The 15,572-nt window shown below is 41.3% G+C and overlaps 1 protein-coding gene across 1 annotated transcript; it reads left to right on the top strand.

Moving 5' to 3' along the window:
• Window positions 1–515: 515 nt before the first annotated feature.
• Window positions 516–12,270, top strand: zcchc4 (zinc finger, CCHC domain containing 4). The gene is made up of 13 exons (XM_024288288.2): window positions 516–743; window positions 2,408–2,526; window positions 2,607–2,689; window positions 2,762–3,034; window positions 4,910–4,990; window positions 6,796–6,868; window positions 6,944–7,091; window positions 9,013–9,113; window positions 10,249–10,370; window positions 11,604–11,679; window positions 11,751–11,802; window positions 11,879–12,026; window positions 12,101–12,270. The coding sequence occupies exons 1-13, from the start codon at window positions 656–658 to the stop codon at window positions 12,204–12,206; spliced, it is 1,470 nt and encodes a 489-aa protein (XP_024144056.1). The 5' UTR covers window positions 516–655; the 3' UTR covers window positions 12,207–12,270.
• Window positions 12,271–15,572: the final 3,302 nt, after the last annotated feature.

The raw sequence follows: 15,572 nt of genomic DNA on the forward strand, positions 1-15,572 counted from the left end.
GGAGAGCATGGGTCTCTTGTTGTTTTAAACTGCTGCATCGGTACATTCCATTGAGGAAAACAACAGTAGGACAATGACTGGTAGGTACATTGTTGAATTGTATAGTAGGTGTTAAAAGGCCTTCACGGAGCAATTGATGAAGTCTGCTCCCATTGGCTACCCGTCATCTGTCACTCAAACCCCCCAGACGGTCGACGTCAGACCCACAAACGCTTATTGAGCCATCTGATTGGTCAATTTATAACTCTAATAACTTGTGATAATGGAAAAAAATCTTTAAAAAAAAATAGGATTAGAAAAAAGAAGTTAATCAGAAAGCAGCAGAGGAAGAATGATTATTCTGACATATAAAATGACTGAGAAATAACTGTCTGTTTCTCAATGTGAGTCAATGGGACTTTGGCCTTTTTGCAACCCAGTGGTACTTCCTATATGGAACACGGAAGTAGGGGGGCTTGCTTCGTCCAGTTATTTTATATACAGTCTATGTATAAGACTGAATTCTGTTGTAAACAAAAAACGGGGGGAGGGGGGCGCCAAACGTCATGACTGTGCGACGACCACGTGCAGTCAGCACGACCGGAAGTAGGCTGCTTGTTGTCACTCTTCCCAGTGTCGGGTTGAAGTGATTAGAGTTGAGGGAGTTTGAGGAGGCATGGAAGCGTCGGAGGAGAGCAGCGACGGTCCGGCAGTAGAGCTTGTTCCTCCGCGGGCCGGGAGCGCGGCGCCCTGGTGTCCGCACGGTGAGGAGCGGCACGCTCAGCTGCTCACATGACATGCTGCGCGTGCTCGGTTATTGAATATACCTCAGCGCTTTGTACTGCTAATCCTTTCATTAGCATAGCAGCAGATGATTAAATCCAACTGTGTTTAGAAAGAGCGCTTCTCATCGCTTCTTGAAGCGCTTTACAATGAAACACAACCAGAAGGAAATTAAAATACAAACACCCCCACCACCCCCACCCCACCGTTAGAACATACATGTATTGACTCATCCATCCAGAAAGCATCAGTTCCCCCAAAGAGAGGAATGGAGCTGTCTGGTGATGACAGAAACCCGTTTTAATCCCACTAATGTCATTATTTTGTTGTTTGGTTGGCCAACAGCTATGGTAAATCTCAGAAAATGTTAAAGGAAATCATGTTTCAGTGGCAATATTTGGATGTTTTTCATTCTTTTGTAGACCATTTAGCCTTGACAGCAATACCGTCTATCTTCCAAAGGAGCCCTGGTGTTTATTTTACAAATGTGGCAGCCGCCTGGCATTTATTGTAGACCAGCGTTTATTAGAGACCATCATTTAATAAATGCACAAAACAGCAGAGGAACATTTCAGGATTTGTTGAAATGATGAGAACATTGTACGATGTTCTGATTAGCACTGACTGGACGTTTCTGTTCTCTTTGAAGCTTCATCAGTCTCTGTATCAAAAATCCTCTTTGCCTTCATGCAAATCATTTTGCACACCTTTCCGTCTTTGCTCAATAATCCATGTTCAAACCAGCTCTTCGAATTCCTCACTCACTTTCTTTGCACCTCCAGCAGACAATCATTTACTTGTTTTGCCACTGCAGGAAGTTTAAACACTAAAGTGAATGAGCGTTTCTTGGCCATTGCTACACTGGATCACAACACAAATAGCACACACACACGGCGTCTGCCCGACTGTGCACGGCCCGGGGGGTTGGATGGATCTTAAAGTAGACTGGCATCTAAAGCAGCGAGCACCTGTTGGAGCCGGTGTTTATAGGAGACCGCATTAGAGACGGGCCACAACTGGAAGATATAAACCACATATCATGTTGTTTCATTAGTTTTCTTGATTTCTTTTAGGAAAGTATTTCATTCATGGAGCATCATTAAACCAATTCTGGATGTAGAAACTCAAACATGCACTTGGTGTTTTTTTTATTGTTGTAAATTTCCAACTTTTGTTTTCCCTTTGGTGAACTCAGAAATGTTGGTGTCTCCATTTTTTTAATTTGATCTCTAACAATAGGAAGACTCAGTGTGGTGCCCTACAGTCACGGCGGCTTGTAAAGTCATTTCTGCACTACGTCTCCTAACGTTAAACGTGTGGTCAGTCGCTATCATTTTATTAGGAACATCTGAGCAGTATTTACAGGTGATCCTGATCCAGGTGAACGTTTCTCAGCAAAAAAGCCCTTCACCCCACACGGGTATTTTATTTCCATGTTTTCCAGCAACAGCTTAACCAGCAAAAGGTTCAGTTAATCCTATTAATGCTGTGTCAGCATTTTCTGGGATAGAGGCATCAGTCAAAAATATATTTTCTTCTTGGAAACAATGGCAGGAACAAGTCTCTTTTGTCAAAATCTGTGAATCTTCTGAAAAAAAGACATTCCTGTCCGAATGAAAATAACAAATGCTTCTATGTTTGTCAGGGCCAACTTTACTTTTCCAGAAGGTCAGTAAAGGTACCAAAAATGGGCGTCGGTTTTATGCATGTTCCGCCTGTCGGGACAGGAAGGACTGCAGCTTCTTCCAGTGGGAAGAGGAAAAGGTACCATTTGTCTAAATTGAGGACTTTATCTGAAAAGACGGCAATCCAAATAACAGTTTGTTCAATACGATGGATCTTAGGTGTCAGAGACTCGGCTGCAGGCTCAAGAGGCAGAAAGGCAGTCAAAGATGTCTCCGTTTACACAGCAGGAGTGCCATGACAGGTCAGAGCTCCTCTGCATTGGGTTTCTGTCCTCAAAATCCCAGCTGACGTGCATGCCTTCCTTCTACCTCAGGCTTCAGACGTTTTCCTCCCTTCCTATCGGAGAGCAGAAGTTCTGCGTGGACTGTCAGGTTCTTCTGCTGCCTGCCGAGCACAGAGTTCATTCTTCTCACAGAACCACAGAGGTGGGAGACGTCCAGCTGAGGAGGCCCAGTATGCTGCTGCGCCCGCTGGACAACAAGAAGAGCCACGCTCAGTACATGTTCACCGACCGCAGCACAAGCTTTCTGCTGGATGCTCTGACTGCTTTGGGTTACAGGAAGGTGCTCTGCGTAGGAACCCCCAGGTAAAGCTGGAGGAGCAGCTAACTTCAAAGAGTCCTTTGAATCCAAATCCCAAAGATCTGAACACAGAAATGATCGATTCTAAGCTATTTTTCAGAGAATATAAATTATAACTCATAAACTTTGTTTCCACTCATGGTTAGTGGTTGGATTAAACCCTTTTTTGTTAAACAACACTTTTTAAATCGTAATGACAACAGAAGATTCCTAAATAGCACAAATCCTAAGTTGGCTTCTTCCACTTCTTAACAGCTCGTATTTCTTCCTTTTTCATCAGTAACATCTTGAATTCTCTTGTGGTCGTTGTGATGAGACTCTTTATTTTCTCTCATGGTAAAGCACTCCATTCTTTTTGGTAGAAAACCACAAGTTCTTTTAAATTCTTAGTCTGTCTCGCTTGAACCTCCCGTCTGAGATCTCCCAGAGTGGATCAATAATACTGATGTCTGGAGACTGACACGTTCACTCCAGAACCTTCTCCTGGTTCAGCTGGAACCACTGACTGCTGGACTTGTGTTCTGGATCGATGCTATGTTGAGATGTTCAAGTGTGTCTCATGTTCATCCTCTTTGCTGCAGAGTGACAGTTTTCCTCTTCTTGATCAAAGTTTGAACACTGACTGACGTTCTCAGTTCCTCTTCTCATCTCCCTTTCCTGTTTTGTACAGTTCAGTTACCTTTTCCCGTAGATCTTTCATCAGGAGATGTAAACTTAGAACAGGATCATTTGAGAAGTTTGTGTTGTCATGATTTAAAAAGAGTAAACAGTTTTTTTTATAATAAATGGCTTCACCAAGCACTAACTATGAGTGGAAAAACATTGTTTCATCATTCATATTCTCTAAAAATGACCAAGAAATTGTCTTTTCTTCCAGGGTTTATAAACTCATGACTACAACTGTAGATACAATCAAGATCAAAGTTTATCTTTCAGTTTGTCTGTCATCCATTAATCATCATTCCCAGAACAAATTCTTATCTATATCTAAATTGATTCAAGAAAAAAAGATTCTGTTCACTTAGTCATGGGAGGTGTTGGCTGAAGCTGAAACATGTCATAGCTAACTTTTCAGGTACGCACTGGCTACACCTGTTTTTCTGCATGTTGTATGTCCACCTCCTAGCCTTTAGCGTAGCTCCGACACAGCAACCATGGAAGGGTTTCTTAGCTCATACGGGATGTTTCATCCTGCTCGGTTTAGCACACAGACCAAGGAAGTTGTCTCACGAATGCTTTAGGAGACACAAACGGAACCAAAAACAGGCATGAAACGCTCGTCATCTGCACGAGCAGGAGAGCTGCCCGGACCTGCTGCCACCGTAGATGACTTATGAACTGTGGCAGTGCTGGCAAAAGCCCTCCTCTCTAAACATTCTTCATCAGAACCATGCACAGAGAAACCACAATGTTTTTAAAAAGGCCTGGGGGGACACCACCCACAATGCTCATAACTGTTGTTCACGTTAGATCTGGCCAGTTCAAGAAGGAGATCATTGTTTTTGGTGTTTCCCCGACATTAAAATTCTCGCCTGTTTTCTTTTGAGATAACCTACAATAGAATTTATGTTGAGTTAATTGAAATAAAACTGTTGCAGTGAAATGGAAGGGAGTAGTTGTTGTTTTCTGTTGTGCTTATTATGTATGCATTGCAAGTCATATTGTCATCACAATACTGATCTCTAATGTCACTCATTGCAAATTTTTCACATCTTGAAGCCCTGTTGTTCATACAAAGTTAACAAGAATCAAACATTTGAGGAGTTTCTTTCAAACTTTAATTTAAATGTCATAGTGTGTGAAACTGAATGCGTCCTTCTTGTTGATCTTTTTTCTGCAAGCAGTCAGTTTCAAACATTGTCTTGTTCTATGTATCCAAGACTGCACGAAGCGATCAAGCTGAGAAACCTGAAGCAGGACCACAAACCAACAAAGAGTCTGTTGCTGGACATCGATTTCAGGTGAGCCATTCCCACTCTTCGTCAGTGTGCTGAAATGAATCATTTGAAAATGAAGCTTGAGTTTCAGACTTGGCACAGTGTTTCTCTGTGATCCTGAAGTCCTAGAATGATTTTTCTTTGTCTTGGATTTCCATCATGGTGTTGGAGTTGGTGTCAGGCCCAGTCAGACTTCAGTTGAAAAAGAAGAGTCTGTGTTTTTGATTCATGATACATGTAGATCTAATCAGAAGTCAGATGGAGACTTCACGGTGAAGACTTCATTGCATCCTCAAACCTTCCTACCAACCAGAGTGATGGGCGTGTGGCGTCCCACCACAGCGGTTTGCTTTGGAGGTTGCTGTTGTTGCCATTTTGACACAAAGACAATGGACTCTGGACTTTTCTAAAAAGGAATGCGTCTAAAAATCTGTGTTTACTTGTAGGTCATCACTCCCCAACCAAAGTTGTTTCAAGGTGCCACACACAAAGAAAAACACAACAAATGAAGTTCGATTCATTCTGAAAACTATCATCCAATTCGGTCGTGATGTTCTAATCCAGACAAACGGTGTTTTCTGATGCCTCGTGTAAGGACTGCGTGATTATGAACTACACTGAAGAACACGTGGTGTTATTCTTGGGCAAGAGTTAGAGACCCACTCCAATGAAAATCTTTTTGGGTGTTTTTAACATGTTCTTGAAGCATTTTCTTCATAATGTAGGACATGTCTAAAATAATCTTGAGATCAATTCTGAGTATGTTTTAACCCACATCATGATGGATCAGTAGCAGATGAAATGGGGTCAAGGCCTTCCTTCTTAAGGCTGCTTTGGTTTGAAAAAAAGGGACTTTTCCTTGAACACAGGCAATGGTGTGAAAACTGACACAATTTATCCTGTAGAACAAGTTCAGTGAAGGTTTGTTTTGTTTGTTGAGGACAGAGTAAAAGGTGCATTGGAGCTGAAGGTTTAATCAAAACATTAACAGTAAATAAAAAGCGCATATCCTTTGCAGTAACAGTACTGCTCGTCTGGCTTACATCCAAACTATGAACTTCTTTCCTTTTTCTTTCACATTGTCGCTTTGGAACTGCAGATGTCCAGATGTTTATCTGGGAGTGCAATGCACCATGGGAAGTTTTTCTCTGCAGGCTGGGGGAACACGATAATAGTTGTATAATCCTGTTCAGACTGTAATCTGGAAAAGTGAAGCTGGACGCACCCTGCAGTGGACTAGTCCTGCCTGAAGAGGGTGACAAAAGCTCAGTCACCAGCTGAGCAGCACCAATGACCACCTTTCTGACATTTATCAGGACTAAAGAAAATAAATAATACTCACCATTTGTCTGATGGTTCATGGCTAGAAATTTTAATTCTTTGTAATACTTTAAGGAGATCATACTTTACTACAAGTCTCTGGGTCAGCAGCTGTTTCTGGGATTGCACAGGAAGGTTGATCTAGAATGTGGTGCACACGCACACATTTTAATGTTATAGAGAAGGTTATCTGTGTGAACCAGATCATTTCAAACTTGTGGTAAATGACAAACACTTAAATAGTGCTTTTAACCCACAAAGCTTTGCTTCCCATATACCCCTGTTTACACCCATTCACAAACCAATGTTACTCCATTGCATGTAAGGGCCAGCCTGTACCCAGCAGAAGTAATGGGAAACTTTGTGTGTTGCCAAAGGCACTTCAACACAGGGCCAGTCATGGTGGAAACCGAAGCTTCCACATTCTGATAGAGGCCTAACACTTTATCTCTGTACCACTATCTGCTGGAGGAGGAGCAGTGTCATTAAAAATGATCTCTGTGTTTCAGGTACGCCCAGTTCTACAGTCAGGAGGAGTTCTGCCACTACAACATGTTCAACCATCACTTCTTCGATGGAGAGGTGAGACCGCAGGTCTGCGCCAGTATCCTTCCTCTTTCACATCCAGCTGAGTCACGGCTCCGTGCTTCTCGGCAGGCTGCCTCTGACGTCCTGAATGCCTTCATCAGAGAGGACGGGGGAAAGGTGGTGATGGTGGCCGACCCTCCATTCGGGGGCCTGGTGAAGCCTCTGGCCAGCAGTTTCTCACTGATATCACAGAGATGGCAGGAGGGGCACAAGTCTGGTCAGCATCATTTCCACTGAAAACTCTTCCTATCTGTTTAGGTGATGAAGCAGGAATAAAACAGTTCAGTTGTCTTACCAAGTTGATATTACAGTGGCACAAAAAGGTATTTGACTGTCAGTGACTTGGCAAGTTTTCCTGCTTAAAAAAATGAGGTTTTTAATGTTCATCACAGGAAGATTTCAATCATAAGAGCTAGAATGTAAAAAATCTGGGACACCAGTTTTGTCTGATTACTTTTCAATCATTTATTTTTATAATAGAGCAGAAAATAAGTATTTAGCTTCTAAAACTATGCAAGAATTCACTGACCTGTTACTACTCCTGTACGAAGAACTTCTTCTATCCTCCATTCATTACCTGTAAAAACGTTCCTGTTTGAACTGGTTATCTGCATAACAGACACCTGCCCACACTCTCAAACAGTCACACTCCAAACTCCACTATGGGCAAGACCAATGATCTGTCAAAGAACACCAGTGACAAGATTGTAGACCTTAACAAGACTGGAATGAACCAGTCTACACCAAAGAAGCAGCTTGGAGAGAATACATCTTTCATTTTCAATGTAGAAAACAAAAGAAATGCAAGACCACTGCCAGTCTCCTTCCACCTGGTGAAGAGCAAATGATCTACAGAACGGTGAAGAACTAGACAGGGGAACAGGTCAATGACTTGAAGAGAGCTGGGACCACAAAGGTTACTGTAGTAACACACATTGTCATTGATTCAAATCCTGCAGAGCTCCAGAGGTCCCCCTGCTGAACCAGTTCTGTCTAAAGTTCTCCAGAGACCATCGGGATGATCCAGATGAGGATCGGGAGAATGTTATTGATCAGATGAGACCAAATGGAATATTTTGTTAGGACACCACTCACTTAGCTTGTAGGAGAGAGAATGCTGAGTTGCAGCCACTGTGAAGCATGAGGGTGGGAGCATTTTCTCTGCGAAGCGGACTAGACGACTGATCTTTATAAAGCAAAGCATGAATAGAGCCATGAATGGAGAGATTTTAGCTGAAAACCTGTTTCCATCAGCAGGAACATTGAAGATGAAACGTGTCTGGATCCTCCAGCAGAACAGCAATCCCAAACAAACTGGGACAACAAAGGAGGGGCCGCATAAAAAGCTTTTCAAGGTTGTAGAAGGTTCTCATCAGTCACTGGATCTCAATCCAGTAGAGATTCCATGGTGGGAGTTGAAAATGTGTAACAACAGCCCTAAAACATCAGCGCTGCGGTAGCTGTGTTTACATGAACAAAAGTAACTGGAATAAAAGCCTGATCGGAATAAAAAGGATTCATGGAAACCGTTCGGATCAGAATGACCTTTCCATGGAGATGAGTGGGTTCTGCCGATTGCTGATCTGATTGCAGTGGATGCGTGTCCTCGTCAGTCGCAGTACAGCTGCTTCCTCCCTTATCATATGGAAGAAGATGACCTCTTCAATAGAAAGTCAGGACATGAAATAAAATGTCAACAACATATTAAAAAAATCCCAAAGAAGTCAAAGCTGAACCAGTGAAAGCCTCACGCTCAGCACAGTTTGTAAGGAATTACACAGTCAGTGGAGAGGCAGAACTCGGTGCAGCAGGAAAGATGCAGAGACGGGGGGTATAACACGATGAACGCCGTCGTATGAATTACATTTGAAGCACAGATCAGTGGATGCATTGATTTTATTATTGTCAGACATCTGATGCTGTCAGGAGGACGTTGATCCTCCTGACAGCATCACTGACCTCTCTCTGACTGACAAATACTTTTATGCAACACTATATTTACACAACGATTTTTACTTAGTAAATATATTCGTTTGTGGAAATAGATTTTTCCACTAAATCATGTAGAGTTGTCATTTTTTTTCCCAATGTAAAGAAAAGTAAATGTTATTCTTCAATGTTGAACTGGATGTCTTCAGCTGATGGTCACACGGACATGCCGATGCTGTGGATCTTCCCATACTTCTTTGAGCCTCGTATCCTGGGCTGCCTGCCTTCTTTTACGATGCTGGACTACCAGGTAATCCAAACAACTGCTTCCATTGTTACCACTGTTATTGTTGTGCAATAACAAACTGTTGCAGACGCTGATAGTTTCAGCTTTGTCCACTAATTCTGTGACAGATCAAAGACGAGATGAAAGTGGAGACAGTCTATTTATTTAAAGCAATAGACGATGCTCAAAGTGAAGCATGAAGACGTGTTGTTTCACGTTATAGCAAAGTTCATCTGGAAAGTAGAACAAATAAAAACAAAATAAAATGATGATGTGATGAACACACGGTAATGAAAAACTGAACAGAAACAGAAGAGAGCAAGAAAATACAGCGAAGCTTAGCACGGTTTCTCTTATTTCCCTCACCCTTTTAATCACAACCATTCAATCATATAATAGCACTAGCCCACCTATTAATGCCACATATCTCTTAATTCAGTGAGCACACAGGAGAAGGAAGAAAGAGCAAACAGACTTTAATGTTTGGGAATGCTCCACTCAGCCCTGGTAACAGATCAGGATACTTTTTCAGAGCAGAGTCTTACAAATGTGTTCTAAGAGGGAGCAAAGCATTATAAATAATGTTGTGGAGTAACATTTATATCAGAGTAAATAATCATGTTTTCAAAAGTCACAATACTATCATTATTAAGTACTTGACAGTGGTGGTAGTGTCATGCTTTTGTTTTTTGGCATGGATCTTCAGGCTACGTTAATACAATGATTTGAGTGGTTTTGCAGCCTGCTTGAGACCATGATGTGATACAGTGCACGGATAGAGAAGGATCTTTGTATTTAAGCATGTACTTGAGTCCTCAAAGGGAAATGTGTTACTTAACTTTTTGTCATGGCCTTTGAAACAAAGTGTCTGATCTAGAGTTACTCCCAGAGAATTAAATTACAATACGCATTTTGTTTTGTGTTAACTAACAAGAATCTCAGGATAAGTTTCAAGTTTACAGCTCTCAGTGAAGAGCGTGGTTACAGTTTTCTCAAGATTGAATGAAATAACCGTCACTAACCTTGTCCATGACCTTGACAGTTTTGTAGCTAACTCTTTTGCACTTTTCCCTCGTGTGTACAGAAGAGTCTCGATAGTTCTTCTGACCTGATGCATCTCATTCGATCACGTGATTTTGTTTGTTTTGTTTTTGAACAGGTGGACTATGACAACCATCCTCTGTATAAACATGGTAAAACAGGAAGAAAGCAGTCTCCTGTACGAATTTTCACCAACATTTCAGCTAAAAAAGTAGTCTTGCCCAAAGAGGAGGGCTACAGGTACCAACACACTTCATTTCAAATCTGCTATTTTGTTTATAAAGTTCAATTTTTCTGTGGAAATCAATGTCCTGACCTGGATAACTGTCAATGTTTCATACTCTTTGACACCTTTCAATCAGACCTAAAATGGAGAAAGATTATGTTAGCATTAGCATGCGGTGTAGCGGTGTTTTTCAACCTCTTTTGAGCCACGGCACACTTTTTCATTGGTAAAAGTCACAAGGCACCCACCAACCAAAAATGTAATACATGGAAACTCTGTGCCCTTTAACAATAAACAGTCATTTTTATCAAAACATTTTGAATACAAATAAAATAAACACAAAGAAAATGGTCTTTTATGATTTATATCTATCAAACAGAAGAGATGAAAATTTAACTGACACAATGCAGTATTCTTGTCAAAGTGTCTTTAACATAAATCACATTAAGCACACATCACTTCAATCACATTAAGTAAACGCATGTAGTAGTCTGAAATCCTGCTCTACGCGTGCGTTTGTGTGTGCACCATTACTAGCAGTTGTCCTGAGTAGGGCTGCCACAAATAGTCGACTAATCGGCGACTAATCGACTATTTAAATGATAGTTTGTGGCAGCCCTAGTCCCGAGTACTTCAGGGATCCTTGAAATTCAATCCACGAATCACAAAAGAAAAAAGGATGACAAATGCGTGTTTACACACACACACACACACACAAATATGCAAAAACACACTTAAAAATATGCAGTAAATCCTGCAACATATGCTAAGTTGAAGGTGCACAGAGGTTTCTGAATAGCACTTTTTATTCACCCATAGATCTTAGTTTTACTTTATCCAAGTAAGACATGTCTCATGTTAAACCGGCGCCCCAGGTGAGAAACACTGCTCTGTGGTTTAAATCCCAAACCACTGCCAGCTACTGGTGGTGATGAAAACAACAGTGTGAACAGCAGCAGAGATCTTGTTCAAACAAACAAGAACCAAACATTGTAGTATACATCTGCATCATGGTCTGAAGGCTCTGGTTCTTTAGCTAATGCTGTGCTAGCTTGCTGGTTCCAAAGGCCAGTACTCTGATCATGTATCCCTCATCTCTCCCCTGCCTGGACATGGGGGGTTTGGACTGTTCAAACCAGTGTTCAGGAATTCCTGTTTGCTCTGTTCGTGTCCTAGTAAAAGCAGAAGGATATTTTTAAGCTAAAAGTTCTGATGTTTGTAGAAGCTTTTTCTTTTTGTCATCATAGGTTTTGCGATACGTGTGAGAGGTACGTCAGCCCTCTGAACAAGCACTGTGCTAAGTGCAACATCTGTCCTTCAAAGGTACTAACCTGCTGCATGTTTAGCTCTGGAAACTGCTGTACTTGATCTAAAGTTCTACTGTGTGTGTTCAGGATGGCCGTGAGTGGAAGCACTGCCCAGCCTGTGACAAATGTGTTAAGCCTTGTAGGTATATGAGGTTCTGAGGTGCTCTGTGAAACATGTTCCTCGTGAGTGATTAAGACACTTTGTCCTCCATTAGCTTGGAAGCACTGCAGCTTCTGCAGCCGCTGTGCTCTACCAGACCATCCTTGTGGAGCTGGCCCACAGAGAGAGGGCTGCTTCAGCTGTGGCAGCCTGCAGCACAAACGCAGAGCCTGTCCTCTGAAAGATGGGCGTGGACTCAGCAGGTGAGCTCCACGCACCTGTCCGTACTGGCTAACATGCATGAGCTGCCACGGTCTGTTGTTTCTCTCTCTTTTAGGACTAAAGTCAAATGCAGGGGTGTCACGTTTTCTCCTCGTCAGAAGGCCAACAGGACATCGGCAGTGGCTCAGCGGCCCAAGAGAGGATCGGCTCAGATTAAATGAAGCAGTGTTACTATTGCACTCCTTACTGTTGACTGCTGTGTGAATAAAGCGAAAGCTGAGACGAGTTTGTTTTAGTGCTTGATTAAAGGTCACTTCTCTTAATGGAATTCTTCAATAGTTGCAATGAATATTCTAGTGATACAAGGATCATTAAAGCTAAATAAATAATAATACATACATAAACATGTATGAACAGTTTAGTTTTGTTTGTGAATCAATCCCGACGACAACGTTGAGTACAAAGCAGCAGTTCAGTCCGTGTGTGAAGCTCATGCTGTGAGTGGTCATCTTATTGACATGCAGTTTGTTTTTAACAAGGTTTTTTTGGAAGGACTTTTAATGTAATTTTTCGTTTGTTTTTTATGTGTTTTTTTTTTTATTTTTTATTTATTTTTAAGAGTACAAAAGTTGTTGTCCCAAAGTGAGAAGATACACTTGATGTTTACATACCCAGAAAGAAATGATGAATTCCTGGCTCCTTTTTTTATATATAGAATATGAATTACAAAGACTTTTTCCCACTCATATTTAGTGGTCTCTAATGATAGAAATGTTGGTGACTCTAGTATAGTTTCAACAGAACCCCTCACTTTCCTCTTCTTGATCATGTTTGAACACTGACTGACGTTCTCAGTTCCTCTTCTTATCTCCCTTTCCTGTTTTGTACAGTTCAGTTACCTTTTCCCGTAGATCTTTTGACAGCTCTTTAGCTTTCCTCATGACTCAGATCCAGAAATGTCAGTGCAGCTCTGGATGAAGGATGAAGGTTCTGTTGGTAGTCCAGAACCTCCAAGATCTTTAGTCCACACATAGATTCCAGGTAAACAGTCACAGGTGAGGATGGTTACCTTCAGCTGTCATTCAAACCCTTGTGGATCAGCTTGTGTTCATGTTTTCAGAACAAAGTCATCAGGAGATGTAAACTTAGAACTTCATTTGAGAAGTTTGTGTTGTCATGATTTAAAAAGAGTAAACAGTTTTTTTTATAATAAATGGCTTCACCAAGCACTAACTATGAGTGGAAAAACGTTGTTTCATCATTCATATTCTCTAAAAATGACCAAGAAATTGTCTTTTCTTCCAGGGTTTATAAACTCATGACTACAACTGTAGATACAATCAAGATCAAAGTTTATCTTTCAGTTTGTCTGTCATCCATTAATCATCATTCCCAGAACAAATTCTTATCTATATCTGAATTGATTCAAGAAAAAAAGATTCTGTTCTCTTAGTCAGGGGAGGTGTTGGCTGAAGCTGAAACATGTCATAGCTAACTTTTCAGGTACGCACTGGCTACACCTGTTTTTCTGCATGTTGTATGTCCACCTCCTAGCCTTTAGCGTAGCTCCGACACAGCAACCATGGAAGGGTTTCTTAGCTCATACGGGATGTTTCATCCTGCTCGGTTTAGCACACAGACCAAGGAAGTTGTCTCACGAATGCTTTAGGAGACACAAACGGAACCAAAAACAGGCATGAAACGCTTGTCATCTGCACGAGCAGGAGAGCTGCCCGGACCTGCTGCCACCGTAGATGACTTATGAACTGTGGCAGTGCTGGCAAAAGCCCTCCTCTCTAAACATTCTTCATCAGAACCATGCACAGAGAAACCACAATGTTTTTAAAAAGGCCTGGGGGGACACCACCCACAATGCTCATAACTGTTGTTCACGTTAGATCTGGCCAGTTCAAGAAGGAGATCATTGTTTTTGGTGTTTCCCCGACATTAAAATTCTCGCCTGTTTTCTTTTGAGATAACCTACAATAGAATTTATGTTGAGTTAATTGAAATAAAACTGTTGCAGTGAAATGGAAGGGTTGTAGTTGTTGTTTTTATGTATTGCAAGTCATATTGTCATCACAATGTCATTATTTTCAGTTTTGAGAGCTTTCTTCTTGTCTTTGTTTTTGTTGGTCATCACCAACCTTTGGGATTTCCTCACCTCAAAACTTGATCCAAGAAATGCATTCAGGATCATTTTTTCTTTCTTTTGAATGGCTGTACAACCCAGTTTTGGCCACTTGAAGGCACTTTTGTTTATTCCTGCACATTTTGCTCCCATAACAAAGCAGTAAACCAAAGGAATGTTAAGAGGGAACAAAAAAAAACGGACCAGGCTTGTTTAGGTGAAACAGACTCACATCCAACTTCCCAGTTTTTGATCATTTCCAGCAGAACAGAGAGTGCCTTATAAAGAGTGATGTGTGAAGAGCACATCCTGCCCCAGTCATGCACCCTGCTGCATGTGTGGAAGATAGTGATGGAGAAAAGACAGATCTGTCATTAATCACACCCCGCTGCCTTCAGGCAGCGTTTACTTTGACTAGACAGTGATAGTGAGCAGACACAAAAACACTTCCTCTCTCAGTGGATGAACTGAAATGCTCTGGCTTTTATTTTGGAGACTCGTGCAGCAGCTAATGGAGTTGAGATTATGCCTCAATGATTAAAAGGTCACGGCGTAAAAAGATTCAATATTGCTCGGTAACTTGTCTTTTATTGTATTGCTGTTTTCCAGGCTGGTTATGTTTCTTTCACACAGAAACAATGATAAAAGCTTTAAAAATTACAGCAAGCAGGTCCATCCATCCAGTTTCTTCATTGACTTCTGGGTCTTCTCAAAAGTCTCTCTTATGCAAAATACTTCCAACAAAGAGCTTGCCCTTGTTTGCTCTTAGGACGATCCTCAGTCAGGCAGCCAGGAGAGGCTGAGAGTTTGTTCAGTGTTAGGCTTTGCTATTCTAAACTTTTTGAAACGTTTTAAACTCATGAATACTCACAGTCCAAATCTGCTGAATTGTTCATGTGTTGTGTTGAACATTCTAACTTTAAATTGTTTTACAAAGACATTATTTGCCACATATCTTCAAAATAATAGTTAAACAAGCAATGGAAACTCATTTTTAAATGCTTTTGACCATAAAAGAACATTAAGGCCTCAATATACATTCACGTACAGCCGTCTTTATATCTACATAAGTGTAAATGGGGACTTCTTTAAAACACAAACATGGGTGAATGTCCCGTCACTTTCAAATGCCAAATTCTAGCATGTATGTTGTTTCTATACCGGGGTGTGCAACATCAGTCCTCAAGGGCCGGTGTCCTACATGTTCTCCAACCAACCTGTCATTGAAGCTCCTTATTGGCCAAACACACCTGATCCAGGTAATCAGCAGGAGATAAGGCAGGACTCTGGAAAACCAGCAGGAGGCCAGGCCTCGAGGACTGACAAGATACTGAAAAGCATTTTGAGTTGCAGAAATTAAGTTTTAGAAAAAATGGACTAGCCTGCCACATCTTCATTTCACTCTGATTTTATGGTGTCTACACAATTGAGACTGAAAACTTTTATTTCCATTAAA

Source organism: Oryzias melastigma, linkage group LG18 (assembly GCF_002922805.2).
Source record: "Oryzias melastigma strain HK-1 linkage group LG18, ASM292280v2, whole genome shotgun sequence".
Taxonomy (NCBI): Eukaryota; Metazoa; Chordata; class Actinopteri; order Beloniformes; family Adrianichthyidae; genus Oryzias; species Oryzias melastigma.